At 39.8% G+C, this 21,108-nt stretch overlaps 1 protein-coding gene across 1 annotated transcript; it reads left to right on the top strand.

The window, feature by feature from the left end:
* The first annotated feature begins 366 nt into the window (after positions 1-366).
* abcb10 (ATP-binding cassette, sub-family B (MDR/TAP), member 10) lies at positions 367-15,652 on the top strand. The gene is made up of 14 exons (XM_080885331.1): positions 367-2,829; positions 4,516-4,722; positions 5,515-5,717; positions 8,403-8,537; positions 9,070-9,216; positions 9,830-9,965; positions 10,059-10,154; positions 11,479-11,688; positions 11,779-11,858; positions 11,998-12,178; positions 12,697-12,740; positions 12,897-12,931; positions 13,088-13,146; positions 13,247-15,652. Exons 1-14 carry the CDS (start codon positions 2,394-2,396, stop codon positions 13,438-13,440), a joined length of 2,163 nt encoding a protein of 720 aa, XP_080741457.1. The 5' UTR covers positions 367-2,393; the 3' UTR covers positions 13,441-15,652.
* Positions 15,653-21,108: the final 5,456 nt, after the last annotated feature.

Below are 21,108 nucleotides of genomic sequence, written 5' to 3'. Positions count from 1 at the left end.
AATGTAAATATAATATGGCCAATATTATAGTATTGTCAGATTATTATGATATATATATATATATATACATATACATATAAATAAAGTACAAAGTATAAAGTACAAAGTTGTTATGAAGTCTGTCACCCTTTTTTTTCTTTTTTCCCTTTATTTATTTATCCTTTATTTATCTTCTTATTTCATTGTACTGTATATTGTTACTCTTATTTGCCTTGTATGTCTACTGTACAAACTGAACTGGAATGACTGACTGTTCGCTTTATAATTTCAATAAAGTTTGGAGAAAAAAAACCTCTTCGGCTGCTCCCTTCTGGCAAAATTCTCCACACCCACCGCCGCGCTATGAATTGTGGGATATATGGGACCACGAAGCGTGCACCGGACCACGCTTGATATTTGGGGAAATCGACGGCACATTTTGAGTATGCATTTGATCACGCAAAATCGTCAACAATCTAATCCAGCTAACTTACTTAGCGAGGTACGAAGAACAGGCCCCAGGTCAGCCCCTAATCAGAAGGTCGGTGGTTCGATCCCAGGCTGCATCCTGGCTGCATGCCAAATATCCTTGGGCAAGATACTAACCCCGTGTTTGCCTACTGGTGGTGGTCAGAGGGCCCGATGGCGCCTGTGTCCGGCAGCCTCGCCTCTGTCAGTGCGCCCCAGGGCAGCTGTGGCTACAATGTAGCTTGCTATCACCAGTGTGTGAATGTGTGTGTGAATGGGTGAATGACTGAATGTAGTGTAAAGCGCTTTGGGGTCCTATGGACTAGAAAAGCGCTATACAAATGCAGGCCATTTTACCATTTACCATTAAAAAGATGAGCATAAATCAAGGACTTGGCTGGAATAGCTCAGGGTAATTTAATCAACCCACTGCTCGTTCTAATCATGACTAATGATATATTTAATCAGGTATCAGGGGACATAGATAAATCAGTTTTCACTGACAACACAGCCACCTGGAAGAGAGGAAGGGAGCCTGCAGCAGGTTTCAAATAAATTACAGGAAATAGGCAGATACAGATGTGGGCAGCTATGTGGTGATTCCTTTTTTCTCTGGAGAAAATGAAAATGATGCAATTAACCAGAAAGCACACGAGAGAGGACTGTTTTACCCATACAAAGCAGATATGACAGCAATAATCATGTTACTATGGTGAACAATCTCACAGAAAGAAAAGTTTTGTTTTACATAATCTCAGTTCTGACAGTCAGTCAGATTTACTATACAAAGCACCCCCCACTATATTATTGCCTAGAAGAGAAGGGGAGGGAAATTAATTTGTACTGGAAAATGTGGGTACGAGAGGAAATGGACGAGGTGGAGGTGTCACTAGGTAAACTGGCATATTTCAGCAAATACTATGCTAAACTGCCTACTGCAGCAGTTTGGATTCATAGTAGAATAGTACAGGTGCTGTAGTGCCCTGCCTTCAGTCCAGACTTTTCACCAACTGAAAACATTTGGAGCATCATGAAATGAAGAATACAGCAAAAAAGGACTTTTAAGCAGGTAGCAACCTCTATCAGACAAGAATAGGACAGTATTCTGCTCCCAGAAGTCCAGCAGTGGGTCTCCTGTTACCAGATGTTTACAGATGGTTGTTAAAAGAAGAGGGGATGCTACACAGTGATAAACACGGTTCTATCCCAGATTATTGAAACCTGTTGCTGCCTTCAAAATTAAAACGAACTCTTATTTTTGACAAGATGAAACATATTCACAGAATAGTAAAATGTCTCTTTAAAAAAAAAAGTTTTATACATCTTCTATGTTCTATAAAGGGTGAATTTATGAGATGAGATTTATGAGCCACCATGTGGAGTGATCTGGGATTGTTTGGTTACGTCTGGGAAAGTTTATATCGTCAGCCATTGAAGTCGGCGTTGAGTTGGAAGAGGTATCTTGTGTACGCGAGACAAATCAGGGTCACATTTCCTGTTTATATCTTTTACCCTCTTCGTTAAAGTAGGTCTATCCTTTCCAGCGGACTTTCTGTTGGTCAGTATTTGGCAGCTGGTGTTTTCACTTCACCCGCCTGCCAAACGGACTTTTAGCGGCAGATGAGAGCGACAGGCGGGGTGTTGGTAGCTGTTCGGTGATAAGAGATAAAGTGGGTAAAAGGTGGCTGTCAGGAACAGATAAAATTGACAGCAACGGTCTAAAAGCGACAATGTAGCGGTTACAAGCTGTACGGGAGGACACGGTGTGTTGGCAGACCGGCTGGATGTCCAAAAATGTTTCTCCTGGTGGACTTACTGAACCAGAAACACATCGACACCCTCAAAGACTGAGTCCGGAGAAAGCAATACAAAGAGATTTATTTATATTTTTTGACGAAATCATCAAGTATCATATATTATCTGGTAAATAGCTGTGAAATAGGACGATGTGTCTTTTAATACGCGTGCCAGGCTGCACACACAAAGTGCATCTATCCAGGTTGAAGCTAATGCATTCTAGGTTGTTATGGCTGGAGCATCGTCCGACCTTCTCAGCTGCCCTCCGGAGGACGAGGCAGTCATCCGGGCTCAAATCCTCACTCCATCCGACCCTGGCATTCCCTGTGTGGGCTCCCAGGCCCTACATTACGGTCCTACCGCGCAGCCCCCTCACGGGTGTCCCTGTGCTCTGCGCACACAGCCGGACTCTCGCTCGCACACCTGTTGCCTTTGCTAGCTCTTCAGCGGCCTCTACACCCTCACCTGCCGGATCAGTGAAGACCCAGGCGGACACAGAAAGAAGCCAGGCCCCCACCACGGTCCCCCTGGAGGATGTTAAAAGGATTTTGAGACTGGCTCACCCGGAGAGAGGAAGACTGGCAGGTAAACTTTATGTGACCTTTTACCTTAAGGTGTAGCCATTAACAAAAACCATCAACAACATAACTGGATCATTAACTTTAGGTGTTTCACTGACAGAGTAAAAAGCATTTCTTATTTTTAAAGTGCTTTAACCTTAATAAAAACAAGGTGTCACTTTTATTGTAATTTTAGAAAACTGTGTCTGATACTCCCTTTTGTGGGAAATATACGTTGATTTTGCATTTTATAATTTAAATATCACTGACTCGCAAAATGTGGACTGCTGTAGGTGATTTACAATCATTAAAAAAAAATGTAAATTTATTTTTAAACTTGACATGACGTGAATGTATTTTTAAACTTAAAAAAGCAGTGCTAGGGATTTAAAAGGAAAAAAGAAAGAAATAATAGTAGGCTTGAACAGTAGGAAAGACTTCAAATAAAACAGGTGCCCAAAGTAAATGTGTTACTGTGGAATCAGTTCGTTTTTGTTTTTTTTTAGTTATGTTGAGTGCCAAACACATTATATGCATGACAAACCCCACACTCTAGTCTGTGAGCTGTGATGCTACTCTGTGACATGTGCTGCAGAGTCCTAAAGCGTTGTAAACAATGATTTTGGTGCCCGGCTGATAGTGTCTCTATCTGCTGACACACTTTATCAGTTACCTTTAGGATATTTACAGCATTATGAAAGTTGATCCTTTCCTTCTTTTTTCCCGATGCCCACAAAAAACGTGTTAGCCTTCTGCTCAGTTTAAATTTCAGTTTTGTTCATAAAATGGGCAGCAATGTCAGAAAATGGACAGATGTCTATTAACCAAGGCAATATAGACTTGCTGTCCTAACCATACACAGCTCATTCACACTTATGTGCATAGCTGACACCATTAGGTCCATTTTAAGCCTGGAAAACCCCTGCTTATGTTGTGTAAATAGCTGTGGATTATTATTATTATTATTATTATTATTATTGGTCTGAAAACCTTCAAGCTCCCCTGGAGGTTTTTGCGTGTCGGGTTAAGTTTCAGAGCTGATGGTGTTCTGGCACACTTCATTTCTTCTGTTCTCTGGATTGATGATGGCACAAATATTACAAAAATAAAATCACAAATCTATTTCTGCTTGCCAAAGCTGACCTCACACATTAAACAAGAGGTTACTTCCTGTTTCTGTAGAAGTTTATTTGTAGTTTTATAAGGTTTTCGTAAGTCCTCCTGTTTCCCAACCCTCATGTCATGTGCATGCAAGCGTAACAATCAGTTGAAGTAAAACAGTGTCTACACTTTTACCATGTTTTTTGTAATCAGTGACAACCGGTCACCTCACTGTACTTTACAAAGTGGTCATTGTATTTTCTTTTAGGTTAGGGTTGCATTTCTTTAGGGTTCACAGTTCTTTAGTATCTCTGGCTTACATTAACCTCATCTGATCTCATGTCGAGACTGCAGCTGTACATGTTGAAGTCAAATGGTATTCATTGCCTACTATAAACCTTTCTTGCTCCTCTTTGCTCTGTTTAAAATATCTGTGACATTAGAAAAACCTCCCATAGTAGTTGTGTTGGTATAACTCTTTCAAAGAAGAAGATAAGACTTTGTTTAATAATTTCTAGCCCTGGGTTTTTATTTTTCACACACATTTAAAGTGTCACATTTTTGCTTTGGTTCTGATTTTTCTCTCTTTTTGTTGTTTTATCCACCACAGCTGCTATAGGCTTCCTGACTGTCTCCAGTGCAGTAACGATGTCAGCTCCCTTCTTCCTGGGCAGAGTGATTGACACCATTTACGCCAGTGCATCAGACGCCGAGACGATGACGGCCTCGTTGACGTCGCTGTGTATCATGCTGGCGGGGGTGTTTCTGTGTGGTGGAGCGTGTAATGCCGCCAGAGTCTACCTCATGCAGTCCTCAGGTGAGATTTACTCACCTGACGTAAACGAAGGCACTTAATTGGGTAACTATTAAAAAATTAAAAACACTGGACAGCTGAGACTACAGTTAAATTTGAGCTCTCTCCTCATGGTCTGTGCTTTAATCTTCATAGTTCAGGGAAATAATCCAAACAACCATTTAAGGAATTATTTATTTAAGAGATTGTTTGCAAAGAGTTGGATCTAAAGGTCAGTCTTACAGTGTGACCTGAAGGCTTTGATGTGATTGTGTTACCACAGAGAGCCTCGTGTCTTGCCCTGTTTATTTATTCAAAAACATAAATGTCACAACTACAAAGAGGTGGTTTTATGGAAAACTTAGAAGCTGTAGTTACTTTTGCCAGCCATTATCCCAGCACAGAGACTTCCTGGAGTCTCTGCTTCTTTTTCTTTCTCAGCCAAGAGTAACATTAGAGTGTTGGGGGGTGGGATGAAGAGCAGGACGTCCCAACCTCCTGTCTGGCTGAGGCTGTGTGGCTTCTTTTCATACTTGGAAATCTAAATTGGCTGTAGATGTGAGCATGTGTGTTACAGGATTTACCCAACCTCTCAATGGATGGATGGACATGAATGAGGGAATCTCCCAAAATGTTATTCTATCTCTTTAGTTAATTAATAACACCTGTAAACATTGAATTTACAATTGGCCAAATACTTACCCGAACATAATCAAGTGTGAACCAGACGTTTTTCTGGCATGGCCAAGTGCATGTAATTTTGCACAGCAGCAGTTGCTTTCTCCCTCTCTGATCACGTTTCCCATCTCTCTGCAGGGCAACAGATTGTTCGTAATCTCCGTGCCTCCGTCTTCTCCTCCATTCTCAGACAGGAAGTGGCATTCTTTGACAAGAATAGGACTGGCGAGCTTATAAACCGTCTCTCTGCTGACACGGCCGTGGTGGGCCGCTCAATCACAGACAACTTGTCAGATGGGCTGAGAGCCGTTGCCCAGGCAGCTGCTGGTGTCAGCATGATGGTGAGTACATCCCCTCCGAGTGTGTTGCTCTTGTCCCTCAGGTCATATCTGAACCCTCTATTATTGTTTTTTGTTTGTTTGTTTGTTTGTTTTAATTCTTTATTTGCAGTTGATATTCATAAATGCAAATTCGGAGCCAGTACGATCTCATATCTTCTGTTGGCTTTTACAGAAATATGAAAGTCTCATGTAATCTATTCTGGGAGGGATGGAGTGCACACACAAAGTTATGAAGAATTTTCAGAGCGACTTCGAATTGATGATATAATATATCTATCTACTCATGAATTGTGGGTGCTTTAGGCAGCAACCAATGTCTTTAGTGAGTGCTTTTTTTTTTTTTTTTTTTTTTTTTTTTTTTGCAGGCAGAATATCAAATATGTATTCATTAGAGTGTATCAGAGGAGAGCTGCAAAGGTAGATGAGTGTTAAGTATGTGTTTCAGCCCTTTGTGAGAAGTGAATTAGTGAATGTCTGCGTCATAGGGCCTCATCAGCCGACATTCCCAGAATATATGCCAGTGATTGGTTTCCTGGAACCCACACAACCACGTTTAGAATCTCCTCCTGCAAAATGTGCTTTCAGTTGTGGTGGGATAAACAAACAAATTAAATATGCCAATTCAAGTTCTTTCACTATCCGAGAATATGTATATTTCCACTGAAATTTAATACATTCAACTAGTTCTCATTGGATATTAAGAAATTGCTCCTTTTTTCCCTGCATTTCTCTTTAATGATTCCATGGTGTGAATATATTTATTTAATTATTTGGTCAAATGCTTTTTTTTTTTATTTTTATAAATTTTAGAGATGTTGCCCTTAGTTGAATCACTTTGGTAAGCATCAAGGAATATTTTCAATATTGGGTCATTAAGATCTAGTCTGTGTCTAATGGTGTGTTCAAATATCTGAAAAAGTCCTGTTTTTCACAGTGACAGACCTTCCTCAAACTTGATCCATTTCATTAGGCTTAACCTCAGCATGTATTTGTAAATTATCCTCTAGTTTATCTTCTCTTCTTAAAATATCCCAGACTTTCAGCTGAACCTTGATCCATGGATCTGTACATTATTTATAAGTCAGGTTTTATATGCCACTAGTGCACGCACCAAATCCAGTGGTATATAAAAAAAATAATACGTAAAACAGTTGGGCTTACACCAAAGGAAAATCACAATGTGATGTTTTAAAAATAGGTTTTAAGTTGCTCAGTCATAAATATTTTTTGTCATAAAGTGTCAAAAAACAACAGAAAAATGCTAAAGTGTATTTTATATAATATAAAAAATACTGTACGTCTACATGAAGACCAGCTGGGAACCTGGAAAAACCCTGTGAATGAGGGAGGAAGCATAAAAAATTGCTGATTAAATAACTGTGTAATGATTACTATGGACATAAATATTATAAAGTCAATGTCCTGGAGCCACAAAGATAATTATCCTCCTCAGAATGAGCCTTTTGAAAAGGCACACACACAGCGGTGAAGTATTTTGCTCTTATCCGTGTGACTTCTGGAAGCAAAGAATTGTTGGAAATGTCATCTTCAAGCTGAAATGTCACGTAGTTCCTGTTTAAAAAAACCTTCCTTGTATATCTCTCATGCTCTCTCTTACATTAAAGCTCTGTTTTAGTCATTGAGCAGCACTGGAGCAGAGCATGTCTGCTTTTGAAGTGTCTTATTATTATTTTTTCTGTGTCTGATCTGCAGCTTCTCATTCTCTGCTGCGTGCTTGTGGTCACAATGCTATTGTTAGACTATAAAACTGTTGTACAGCAGGTTTACCAAAATAATTATTAGCATGAGGAAATGAGTGTGAGGAGCTGCCACGTCTCTGACAAACAATGCTCATTACTAAAGTCACAAAATGTGTATATGTGAATATAAATCATGTAGAGTTTTGACAGAGAGGTTGCTAAATTGTTGCTTGCTTACTGGCCTTTTAATAAACTGGTTTATCAATAGTTCATTCTACCCATTTTCATACTTTATAAGATTTTCTTCATGGTTTAACCTCTCCCCCTTTACAAGGTGTTTTTACTTCTTGTAAGGAAGTAAATGTATTTCCACTTTTTGTAAATGGTCAAGGAAATGAATGGAAGTAATTACCGTAATCAGCTGTTAAACTGGGTGGATCAGAGTATCACAGATCACAATAGCTCCATTAGCTGTCTAAGTCTTGTGATGTGTCACTGTGACCTCACTGATTTAAATGCTTTCACGCTTAACAACAAAAATGCACCCAGATTTCCGCACAGTGGCTTCTACAGTGGATTCAATCAGATCAGAGCGAAACCGGCAACTTTTTAAAATTTTAACACAAGTTTAACTTTTACTATTTGAAGAAGAAAAGATTTTCTTCCTTGTCAAGTGAGCTATAACTGAGGTTTTAATGTTGCTGATTAACTCGATTAAACTTTTCAGTAGTAATACTGAAACAACGCCAAAATAAAATAACACTCTGTCTTCTTGTGGTTGGTGTAGATTGTGTATTGGCCCTTGATGTTTGGTGTGGAGTATTATCGTGACTTAGGATGGTAAATGAGTAAATATATTTTCTTTCATGTTTTGCATCTTTATCAAACTCTTAAAGGTCATCAGCTGTGTTGTTACTGTGAAACCATTTTCTATAAACTTCCTTCACCAGAACTCCTGTTTTCGCTTCTTTCTCTCTTCTTCTAGTTCTACGTCTCGCCCAGTCTTGCGAGCTTTGTGTTGCTGATTGTTCCTCCTATGGCCGGTCTTGCTGTCATCTATGGCAGATACCTTCGCTCAATCTCCAAGCGCACACAGGACGCACTCGCACAAGCCACACAGGTACGCAAACAGACCGACACCGCATCTGGGTTAAACAGCTTGAATTTATATTACTAGGATTATTGTTATGATCCAGTGTTTTGGTTTTTAAGGGTAGTTACCCAGTGTTTTTGGCCTTTTCAAAAAAGATCCCATGTAAGTCCTACAAATAAAGTTTTCAATTCTTCACAAAATAAATATTATTAAATATAACAATAATTTGATAGGCTAAATAATAAAAAGATACAATAAAAGTAAAAAATAAGTTGAAAATGTATAATAAAGATAAACTACAATATAGAGCCATGTAAATATATGACTATAGTGCATAGCTTAAATAGTTTACTAAGTGTGGTGAATGTAATTCAAAGTGGCTTTGAAGGCAGTCAGTATAACAGAGTGTTGTGCAGTAGATCCTTAGTTTTGTGTACATGTCATATAAGTGCTTTACTTCCTTAGGTAACTTAATTAAATAGGCAGACAGAGTAAATTTTCTTGTTGATAATTTGATTTTCAATCAGTGAAGTCCTAATAAAATCACGTTTGTGTGTAGTTGGCAGAGGAGCGAATCAGCAACATGCGGACAGTCAGAGCTTTCGGTAAGGAGCTGTCAGAAGTCGACAAATACACACAGAAGACTGACCACGTCCTCGGCCTGGCTAAGAAGGAGGCTGTGATGCGGGCTGGTTTCTTTGGAGTGGTGAGTACGTTTGTGTCCTTTCAGTGATGCAAATCAAATACGTTAGCAAATGAGGTGTTGCACTCAAGCTTCTGCTTTTTGCCCCATAGTTTGAGCTTGTCACAATCAAGGAGGTGTTGCACCATAATTGCCGTTTGATTCAGTTCTCCATGCAACGACGGAGAATATTTAAACCAGCCTGTGTGCATTAAAAGTTAAATAAAGCGCAACGCAGCATGTCCAGCGTTATAGCTTTTAAACAGTTACGTAGTCTATAAAACCTGCACGTCTTCTCTTTTCATAGCTTGGATTACTCTCCTTCTTTTATGAACGTGATCATATATAAAGCATTTAATCAACACCATGTGATGCACTGTCAACAATAAACATGCACTGTGTGTTACCTTTTATTGCAGGGCTGATGAGTTTGTTTGTTGTGAGGCACCAGATAAATGTGCAATATTTGTAACAGGCATTAAGACAGAGACTGGTGAGAAAACTCAACATTTAGCTCGTTGTGCTGGTTCCCTAATAGATGATTATCAGTGTAATTGAGGAGCAGTGGTCCCAAATGTTATGTTAATTAGATAACATGTGATCGGTGTGTGTGTGCGTGCGTGCGTGTGTATTTCAGACTGGTCTGAGTGGTAACATGATGATCCTGTCGGTGCTCTACAAAGGAGGCCTTCTGATGGCCAGTCAGCACATGACTGTGGGAGAGCTCTCATCCTTCCTCATGTACACCTTTTGGGTGGGCATCAGTATCGCAGGTAAGATGTACATATTCATACATACATACCAGTGTATGTAGCATGTGGATGTGCAGTTGCTGACAGCACGCTGGTTTTGTGTTTTACTTGCAGGTCTGAGTTCGTTCTACTCTGAGCTGATGAAGGGTTTTGGAGCCGGGGCCAGGCTCTGGGAGCTGCTGGACAGAAAGCCTGAGTTTCCTCTAAATGGTCAGTACACACAACATTTTATTATTCTGATTTATACCTGCGCGTGTTATGTTGTACTACTACTCACTCAAAGTGTATTTGTATAATGCCTGAGCACATTTTACCTCTAAAGTCAAGTTCAAGTGAGTCTTGGACCAGGTCCATTATACCAGAGATGCCACATACAGACCATTGAAACTCTCCTTTCTGTCAGTGTAAAGAAGTGCAATTTAACAGTGCCTCTCAGTTTTCCTACATTATAAAGTCAGAGTCAGCACGACTCTTTGTGCTTAAAGTTTTAAGAAATAAATACAAATAAAAGAAAAGGCTCTGGTAGTTCATAGCCCAGACTGTGCTGTAATTATAAATCATAAAGAAAATATCTTTTTTTTTTTTTTTTTTTTTTTTAATTTTTATCCTCATTGTGGACCCAATGTCGATAGTGGAAAAACAGGAACTTAATTGTTTATATTGTTTATCTATTGCTTAATTACATTGGTTCCCTATGAGTGGCCATGGGGAGGTCTTACTGTGTGTGCGTGGAAAGAGAGGAGTTGAGATGGTTAACGAAGTGCAGGAGAGCGGGGAGGAGGGACGATCAATTTAATGGGTCTCTGGTTTGTTTGGGGAGCTGAGCAATAACTGCTCTGAAACCTGAGTACGTGATCTTAGCCTGGCCACAGAACTCTCGAGTGGTTTTGTTTGTGGCGGCAACTTAATCTAACATCGAACTGATCCGACTACCAGGTCTGCTCCTCGAGTTTGAGCTAAACAGCTCCTGTTGTCAGGTGTGCTTTAAAATCTGGGGCAAACTGGAGCAAACAAATTGTAGCAACCTGCCTAGTTGTGCTAATGTTTCTCTCACTGTTGTCTGAACTGAAAACACAGGCCCCTAATTTATTTACAGGCCACAACTGAGCTTCAAGTACAGTAAAACTTCTCAGATGGAGAAGCGTCAGAAATGCAAATCCTGACATGTTTAGCATTTTGCTTTCATTTTTCCTTAATGAAATAAATAACCTAAAGCAAGTTTTCAGACTCTTTTCAAACCAGAACAAACTGTAGGTCAGAAACACAAAAAGTGGTACAGATGCTTTTATAAGCAAAGTATGACGTTGTTGCATAGAAGTGCGTTTACGCTGTATATTAATTTTCAGAGGTTTTATTGATAGTTTCAAGTTGCTACTATAAAACACAAGTTGATTTAACATTTCGAACATCTCTCCTAGAAACATTCATCTCACATTTACGTGTTTAAATGTACGATTTCTGTTTAAAATCAATCTCGAGTCGAGTTTTAAGCTTTGTCTGGTTTAATACAATAAAATCCTCTGCTCCTCCACAGAAGGTAAAATCCTCCCAGCGGACCAGCTGAAAGGCCAGCTCAAGTTCTGTGATGTCTCTTTTGCCTACCCGACACGTAAAGAAGCCCCCATTTTCCAGAATCTGAATCTCTTGGTCCCGGCCGGTAGCATCATGGCTGTGGTGGGGGCGAGTGGATCTGGGAAATCATCCATGGTTTCACTTCTTCTCAGGCTGTACGACCCCGATGCTGGTGAGAACGAGCTCGTTCTGTCCTCTCCGCCGTGACTGTAACACTTGAAGCTACTGATAAAGTGGATTTGACATGGATGTTTTTGTTCAGGTGTGATCACCATCGACGGTCATGACATCAGGGATTTAAATGCTTACTGGCTCAGAAGTCACATTGGAACTGTTAGCCAGGTAATACTTTAATGGTTAACTTGTTTTATACAGCAGATATAACGCACACCACACAAGTTAAATACGGCAAAAGCAATGCATAATGTATTACAATACATGACCTCTCACCCCTGCTGCACTTTTCGCCTCCCTCTTGCAGGAGCCGGTGCTCTTTTCCTGCTCTATCAGAGAGAATATCGCTTATGGAGCGACGGATCCAGATGCTGTAACCACAGAGGACGTCTACAGAGCAGCCAAAGTAGCCAACGCCTATGACTTCATCCAGACGTTTCCTAAAGGCTTTGACACTGTGGTGGGGGAGAAAGGAGTGCTGCTGTCAGGTGAGGAACCAAATCAACTATTTATGAGCCGACACTACAGAAAGTTTTATTTGTGAGACTTAAATGGGAACTATTTTTTCATCTGTCCAATTCCTTAGACATTTATTTGTGCTTTCACTGTAGTGCCTTAGACTGCTCTAAATGCTCCCAGTATAAGATAAATTTAAAAAATATATATTTAGTGCCATGAATTAAATATTTAAGAGTAAAAATATGGAGCTGAACATGAACACAATAGACCTCATTTAATTTGTTTTAATTACTGAGGAAGCATGTTCAAAATTCTCATCATGAATGGATGGATTTAAACTCCAAAATCATTTTATGTTTTAATATTTGATACTACCTGTTCAGAAGCTCTATCTTTAGACTTTAAACTCCTTAAATGGGCGCAGGTTTCTTTTTTGAAAGCTTGCGCTATCAGAGCATCATTTCATTATTTCTTTCTGGGGTTTTTAGCTGCTGTTGACTAACTTGACTCTGACTGTGCACATAATTACCTTGTGTCTGTTTGTCAGGTGGTCAGAAGCAGAGGATAGCCATAGCCAGAGCTCTACTCAAGGTAAATAGACCGTAATTGTTTTACGCATCTAGAATCATTGCATTCACCGAAGAACTTGAGTAGATTTATTTTGACTAGAATCTTCTACTCTTTTTCCAGATTTCCTTTTTGTGTGAAATGGTGTCTTTTAATCATATTTGTGGTTTCTTTCCACAGAATCCAAAGATCCTGCTTTTAGATGAGGCTACCAGGTGAGAGACGGGGAATGAATTATAACTTATCATACTTTGTTGATTTGTTTGTCATTGTTTGCTCATCTGAACATGAATACGGATTGTAAGTAACCTGTGATAGAAACTTAGTTTAAAGGTGGATATTAATTTATTTTAATCTTCATTTTTCTGTAGTGCGCTGGATGCTGAGAATGAGTTTCTTGTCCAGGAGGCTTTGGAGCGTCTGATGGAAGGTACACTTTACCCGCTTTGCTTTCCCTGCCTTTCCTGTTGCGTCACACATACGTAGCCACACTTATATTTTATTTCGTGCTGTTGTCGTCCTTTTAACAGGGAGGACAGTCGTGATCATCGCTCACCGTCTCTCTACGATTAAGAACGCGGACGCTGTTGCTGTGCTGGACCAGCGGCGCATAGCTGAGTGTGGCCAGCCTACTGAGCTGCTAGGAAACAGGCAAGGACTATTCAGGAAGCTGATGGAGAAACAGGCGTTTCTACAGGAAGAGCAGCAGCGAGCACTTATCTGATAGGACAGGGAGCACGGATGCGTGAATGATAGAGAAATCAGGAGGTGAGGTCACTGTCTGTGATAACCTTTGAACTCCAGTTGAAGGGAAGCCACTGGAAAAAATCAAATTTTATTTAAGGCTGAAGCTTTTCTTTCTGTCTCGTTGCTGAAAAGACTGCCGTACATAGCATCACATGTGGATCACTCAGTACTTTTTGAAAATATCTCATCTTATGCTGAAGAAGGTGAGATTAAGAGAAAGGACTTATAACTACAGTTTTAGGGGAAAAGCTCAAATCCTGTTTTCTATCATTCAGACGTTCAGGAGGAATTTTGAAGAATTTAAATGTGACACTGTGTCTGCATCTGGATTTCTTTTTTTTCTTTTTTTTTTTTTGGTCAAGTTACCAAAACAGTCCAGATTGATTTTTACAACTCTGCTAAATGTATATTTGTTTTTGTCTCTCTACAGCTGATTTTTTTTTCTATAAAGACTTGAAGCCTTTTACTGTCATATTAGAGTCTAAAGAACTAATGAAACAAATGAGCAGCTATATATATATATATATATATATATATATATATATTTATATATATGTATGTGGTGTTTACACCCTTGTAAAACAGGACTGAACACTATTTTAATACATTTTGATTAATGTAAGCACATTTGTCAGTTTTAGTCTAAACCAGTTACACTCGTGTAACTGTTTGTGTTCAGGATTTAACTGACAGCCTTGAAACTGTTGAACTCTACTGTCTTTGTTTGTCAAATGTAATACAAATGAGTTCAGATGCAGGGTAAAGCTGACTGAGGCTGCTGAGCAGACACTTTTATGTTTGGAGATCTGCTGCTCTCAAGGAGGAAGGACACTGGAGTCAAGTCAATAGCGTCTGTGCAGGTCTGCGTATCATCAAAACGTCTATTTCACTGTCAGAAATCCACATTTTCATCATCTTATATTGTTTTCAGAAAGCTATGCAGCGCAGATGAGAGTTTAACCTTTTAATTTGGAAAAGCCGAAAACGGCATTGCACCTTTAGACATGTGAGTGTACATGTGAGCACAGATGACGCTGCTTAAAACTGCCTATGTGGCACAATCGTCTCCTCTGTGCACAGCCGGGTGTTTACTGGATGTGCACTTGGCTGGCTTTAAGTTCTCTATAGACATGTAACCATCTACATGTAGCTACAGTGCTGAAGCTTATAAGACACAGACTCAGAAGCGATGACACTCCTGCATAAATATTAGGTTCATAAATGCCCTCTTCACGTCTCACTGAGATTCTGTTTGAGAGGATATTCCTTCATTTTTAACCCAGACATGTAAATGTCCTGAGGCCAAATTCCCTGCTTCTCTATCAGAAACGGCTCCTTTTGATTTGTCGCTGTAGAGCCCAGTTAACCTTTGTAACGAGTAGCTGGGAACATTACTGATGACAAGTCTGCATTAGTTACTAAACTCCTTTTATATTTCAGTGAGTGAGAAAAAACAAGCAACATGAAGGACTCGTATAATTTATCACGTATCATTAATATAGATGTTATAGTGCTGTCTTACACATATTTGCTGTTTGTTACATTTGGACACTCTGGTCCATTTTGAACTAATTAATCGTTGGAAACTGTCTATGACAACTGGCTAAAATATCAATTTAGCTCACAGTTTGTAGGCAGTGATGTGAGGTGGCTCATAAGTGACACTAATGCAGATGTAGTTTTAGGGGAAATTAATCCGGCATTGATCTGCAGTGACTTATCACTTTTAGAGTTATTTATTTATTCATTGCAGCGTGTAGCCTGTGTTTCAGGTGGATTTTATCTGTGTGTTCTTTATGTTAAGTATATTGAACACAAGGTGGTTTATTGTGGACCCGTTTCTTCTTTATCATTTTTTTTTTTCACTTCAGAAGGAAAAACAATTTTACTCAAATCACATTAGAGTTTCACATCATTGCGACATGTTAGTCCACATTTTAGAGCTAAGTTTACTTGAAAAGTTGCCTTGAATGTCTTTTTGCTAAACTGGAGAAGCTGGAGAGTAAATTCACTCCACACTAAAGTAAATGCTGAACGTCCAGCTGACAGCAGGTCAATGTGCTCACACAACTCACAGCTGCAAGTTTCTTTTTCTTTTTCTAACTTGTAAATAGTGACATATAAATATGACACGGTGGGTTTATTATGATACTTCTATGTAAAGATAAATAAAGTAAAATACTAATAAATTGCTGTGTGTGTGTGTGAGTTTTATGTGAATTTTTTGTAAGTGGTTTGTTATCATACACAGCTACTAGTCCCCATAGAATCAAATTACACCAAAAGTCACCCCAGGGTGCTTAATATTGTAAAGTAAAAAAAACATAGAAAACCCTAACAATCAGATGAACCCCTATGAGCAAGTACTTGGTAACAGTAGGAAGGAAAAACGTCCTCGTAACAGAAAGAAACCTCCTGTAGAACCAGGCTTGGGGAGGGGCGGCCGTCTGCCACGACAGGTTTGGGGATCTGGGGAGGGAGATGGGACAAAAAGACACTGTGAAGAGAACCAGAGCTTAGTAACCAATGATTAACAGGCCTTTTATGTTGCGGGTCAAACTGGCCTGTTTTAAAGTTAAAAAAAAATTTTCCCTTCGATTTTTTAAAGTATTTTTTAACCCCCGCATGTTTATATCACATAGATACTGTCTATCTTGCGTGCTGCACAATATCGTTTATTACTTAGTAAATACTGATATCTATGACTAGCTAGTTTATTGTGATGGTGCTTTGTTTTCTCTATTATTATGTTGCTCTTTGTTGTTTGCTGTCTCCTCTGTTTGTTTTTGTTTGTTTGTTTTTTTTTTTTTTTTTTTCTCCATACAGGTGACCCAGGAGTTTGTTTTTTTTTCTCTCTCTTCCCCCCCCTTCTCACCGTCTCTTCTCCCCTTTGGTTTTCTTTCTTTCTCTCCCCCTCTCTCTCTCATTCATTCCCCCTGTCCTATTTATTAAAAAAAAAAAAAAAAAAAAAAATGACAAAGGATGAACTGAAGCTCTGCCATCACGTAATGTCGCATACTGCTGTTTCTGATGTCATTTAAAAAAAAAAAAAACATAGATAGTGTTTGGGTCAGTTCGACCTGGCATTCAAAGTGGTTGTTAAAGGGGTCAAAATCTATTTGTTTTATGTGCAGCTGTGAGACACATTTCACCACACGCACAACACTCCCTACATGAGGTTCTATTGACCTCGTGTAAACCGCGTGAATGCAGGTGGCGTTATGACTTCTTCTCCACCCACATTGAGGGGACACTCGCCAGCAAGAGAGCAAAACGTGTAAAGAATCTCTGCAGTGGAGTCCTGACAACATTCCACAGCTACATATGAGACATTCTCCTGTCAGAGTTTTACCGAATGAGCAGCAGAATAAAGGGTCATATCCCTGAAAGCTCTAAAATTCAACTTTGATCATAGAGGAGGAGGATCTGTCTGCAGATGAAGACCATCGTGAAGTTAATTCTGAATGTGAACCAAATAAAGAAACTGATTTATATTTCTCCAATCATGACAATAACATCAAAATGGTGAAATAGTCATCTTCATCCTCAAATATACATCAGGCAAAACTGCAACATAAAGATGGCCTTTTTGGCTCCCAGAAACAAATCTAAACAAAACCACATGCGTAGCATAGAGGAGAGAAGGGACATATTTTAAACAATCAGCCACGTGGTGACAGGTGTGCTTCCTCTTAAGCCCCGCGTCACACGGGTTGCCCACCTCCAAACCAAACCGAGAGAGTTGAATGAGTTGAATGGTCATCACACTAGTATTTAAACAGTTTACAAAGAAGCTGTTACACTCCCACTCTTCAATTGACTTTCCACTACAGTTCCAGCAGAAACCATGTGATGATGAATCAAGCAGTCCCAGCTGCTCTGCCGTTCTGTCATTATATCACATTTGTTCATCCATATTACATAAGTATCTGGATGATTACATTTTCAGCCTCAATTCAAGGAGTTTAATAAAAGTGTTGCACTAACTTGCAATGTAATATCCACGGGAAATAATTCTGTAGTTATCCACTATAGGTGCCTCTCAGGGCTTTTGGTGTTGCTGACTGAGAAGTGCTTTTATTCTTGAATGTATCCGGTCCGTGATTTGACCACTGTTAAAGTCTCTCTGATTGGTTTATTTTGGTTAATGATGAGCTCCTTCATTTGCACTGACATCACTTCACTTCATATTGAGAGTTCAGGTGAACAGCCTCTATATTGTTAACACTTGGGGGGAAAAATCCAGATGTTTTATCAGCTAAATTTGTCATGAAAAAACTCAGTTGTCCAACTACTTTGTGCAAAACGGCAGTAATTCTCCTCATGTTCATTGACCTAACCGCGTTTCAGTGCGTGCCTGTGCAGTGTTTCAGGCTCTCACTAGGTGGCACTGCTGCTTCATACACTGAGCTACCTTCCTGCTGTGAGGCTCTCACTTCAGGTTTCTGGTTCAGTCCTTCATACCAGACTGAAACCTCATGGTTGTGATATGATTAATGTGTATTCAGCTGCTGGTAGGTTGTGATGACAGTGCTGTGAGCTTTGCTGCAAATAGACCGTTGTCCCATCTGCTGGCACACAGACAGGTCGTGGCATTGAAGGGATGCAGTCGATATATTTATCCTTGTAAAACGTTTGTTACACCTGGGGGGCAGCTTAAAAGTCCATGAAGATGAATCAAGTCTTTAAAATTTGAAATTTGTCAGTTCTGCTTTGTAAATGACAGGTTTTATAGCACATCCACACAAGACTGAACCACACTGAAAACATCTGGAATAAAACAATGATTTGATGAATAGTTTTATTAATTCTTGACCTTAGTGACCAAATAATGCTGTAAAAAAGACTATCTAATTTAAAGTCTAAATATCTGATCTTGGAATATTTCTGACATATTGCTCAAGACTTTGATGTCTTGCTGCTTCCATTAGTTGGCATTCAGCTTAAGACTATAGACTTTGGGTTCTCCCCTGCACCAGACCAGGTCTCCAATTCCAGCTCCATGTGCTGCAGCTCCCCTCACCGATCCCCACGTGACTACACTGAGCTATTTGAGGAACGCCAAGAAAAGAGGTCCTGACCCTTCTTGGCCTTACACAGCAGCATTCAAAGTCTTTATTTGTCACTTGGAAACACCACACAGAGCCTTACATTGCTAAAAAACAAACAAACAGGAATATAACTATATAATATATAATAATAAATATAACTAAATAACCAGAATAATTTACGTTGCGTTTTGAATCTCAGTCATGCCAAAGCACCATATGGAGGAATCTCAGGAGAATTTCTACAGTCACATAAAGCAGAGAAGACTCAATATAATTTTGAGAAATCCACCGAATAGGTAGCCATGCATCAACCTCTGCCTGTCTTTGGCATGTCACACCGCCCATCATCTTCCATAACACTGCCCACATGGTGACATTTTACCATCTTCATGTTATGCTCACCCCGAGCACTGGAGGGTGATTCCATGAGCTGATTGAATCAAAATGAAGAGAAACAAGAGCTGATAAAGGAGCTGATATTTTATGGTTGTGTTCGATTTTTACCTGTCCACTTACAACATCCTCAGTATCCTCAGCCACTCCTCACAGCAGCAAAATGGACAGCAAGTTCATTTAAATCTCCAACATCAAGTCCTGCCTATTCGCTCTTAAAATAAAGAAAGATCTACTGTACATGTCGAGCATGCTGCCACACTTTAAAAGGTAGCACGCTCATGTACAGCAAGAGTATTGGTTCCAGCTACTGAATGCCTGAGCTTGTGCTATTCTTACACGTTCCCTGTCACTCTCGCCCTCTGTGCTCCCATGATAGTCCTGAAACTTTCAGCTGAAGAAAGCCTCACTAGAAAAGTTGCAGGTAGGCAGCCACAGAGACTGAGGGAGCTTTTACAAAGAAAATACCCTTTTCCTTCAGCCTATTCACGTCTAAAAAGTGTCCAAAATGCTCTCTGTCACCAAACTACATCTAATTTTCAAAACACACAAACCCCCCAAAATATTCTACCCTTTCCAAAGTCTCTGTCTCTCTTCAGCTGCCTCGGTCACACATCTTCCGACCAACTGCACTCATCTTTTCTGCCACCTGCTGCACACACCCTTTCACCTCCATCTTCCTCCTCCCTCTATGCTCCAGGCTTGCTCTCTCTAATCTCCTCCCCCTCGGCCCCTCTAACCTCCTCTTGCGCGTCTCCCTCTTGCGCTCCCCAACAACTGCCCGTCCCTTTACATTTTAGGTGTTTCACTGGCCCCCGGATCCAAAATGGTTCACAGCAAGTGCATAAAAGTAGCTCAACCTTGCTCTGCAGCTCCTCCACCCCTTCAGCCCCCCCACACACACGCAAACACATTCCCTAATCCACATTCTCTCTACTTTCGGCCTGTACCCAAGGAGGCCCTGCTCATTTGCTCTCATCCACCAAGGCATCCAAGATTTTGTCAGCCTACCTCCTCTTTTCCTATTTTCATTGACATATCAGTGAGCACAGGTGCTGCAGAAATGCATTTTAAGTTCAGGAAGGAACCACTGAATTACTGAATGCAATTAAAAATTACCTGATTAAGTCCTCTGTTTACACAGGCAATCAATTCATTACCTCCAACCTCTTGCAGGCCATAGTTAGGAGCTGTAATGACAGTCCAGGTTATGTAAGACTATGTGTTGATATTTCTCTCTTCCCATTGAAACCCAGCTCGATAAGTAAAATATAGAGCAACCCCTTTTTATCAGTCAATATGTCCATTATTGATAAATTACCCATCATGATATATTTCAAAATATTTGCAATTAGATGTGTACAAACAGCCACAGTCAACACAAATAATCTACAAAGAAATCCTTGATCTAAGATCTGAATATTAAAAAAATAAATAAATGAATAATTAGTCATGTTAATGCTGTCCTGCTTTCTGTATGCTGCTTTCAGGTAGGAATTCCAGGAGTTGCCAGACCCATTGTGATTTTTTTTCTGTCTGATTGATCAGTTCACCATAAATATGGTTCTCTTCTCTCCTGCTTTAGATCCATCTCTGTTTTTGTTTTGTTTGTTTTTTTGTTTCTACTCTAATCTAATCCTCTCTCACTCCTCCTATGGAGTTATTATAACCACCTTGGCACCTCCTCTTTCATTCCTTTCGGTGTATCCGTCAGTAATACACACTAACATGCATGTACACACACACACGCACGCACACACTCTCCATTTGTCACACACGCACCAGCTCCCCTCCTCCATTGGAGTTATAATTAATCCAACTGCTTCACTGACAGAGCAGAGTAGCCCCTTCAAATAAGGTTTCAGCTGCTGGCTACTTCGAACTTAGAGCTCCGTGAATTTGAAGCCACATGGGCTGCAGAATCCGATTTTGAGTTTAATTCATTGCACGTCTTGATACACGATTTAATGCATCTTAATACATTTGTGGATGCAGTTATAACTGAGAAGGGGGGGGGGGGGGGGGGGTTACGTTTGCAATCTCCTAATTCTGATTGGTTCTCTGTACATTGATCAATATGTTTAGTATTTAGTGTTTTTTAAAAAAAGAGTATATTTAAACTAGCAATCAATGAATAAAAAGTACACTTTTATAGCAACACTGTAAGTTAATTCTACTCTAATTAATGTGATTAATTAGAA

This window comes from Rhamphochromis sp. 'chilingali', assembly GCF_963969265.1.
Source record: "Rhamphochromis sp. 'chilingali' genome assembly, chromosome: 6".
NCBI classification, from domain to species: Eukaryota; Metazoa; Chordata; class Actinopteri; order Cichliformes; family Cichlidae; genus Rhamphochromis; species Rhamphochromis sp. 'chilingali'.
The sequence above is the reverse complement of the archived record's forward strand: the minus strand, read 5'-3'. Positions and strand labels throughout refer to the sequence as shown.

What these genes read in the sequence shown, in the direction of transcription:
- abcb10 (XM_080885331.1), top strand. Translation starts at nt 2,394, where the DNA reads ATGTGTCTTTTAATACGCGTGCCAGGCTGCACACACAAAGTGCATCTA. An exon ending in CTGCTGGTGTCAGCATGATG is followed by an intron (nt 5,718 to 8,402) that starts GTGAGTACATCC and finishes CTCTTCTTCTAG; the next exon opens with TTCTACGTCTCGCCCAGTCT. An exon ending in GGTGGGCATCAGTATCGCAG is followed by an intron (nt 9,966 to 10,058) that starts GTAAGATGTACA and finishes TTTTACTTGCAG; the next exon opens with GTCTGAGTTCGTTCTACTCT.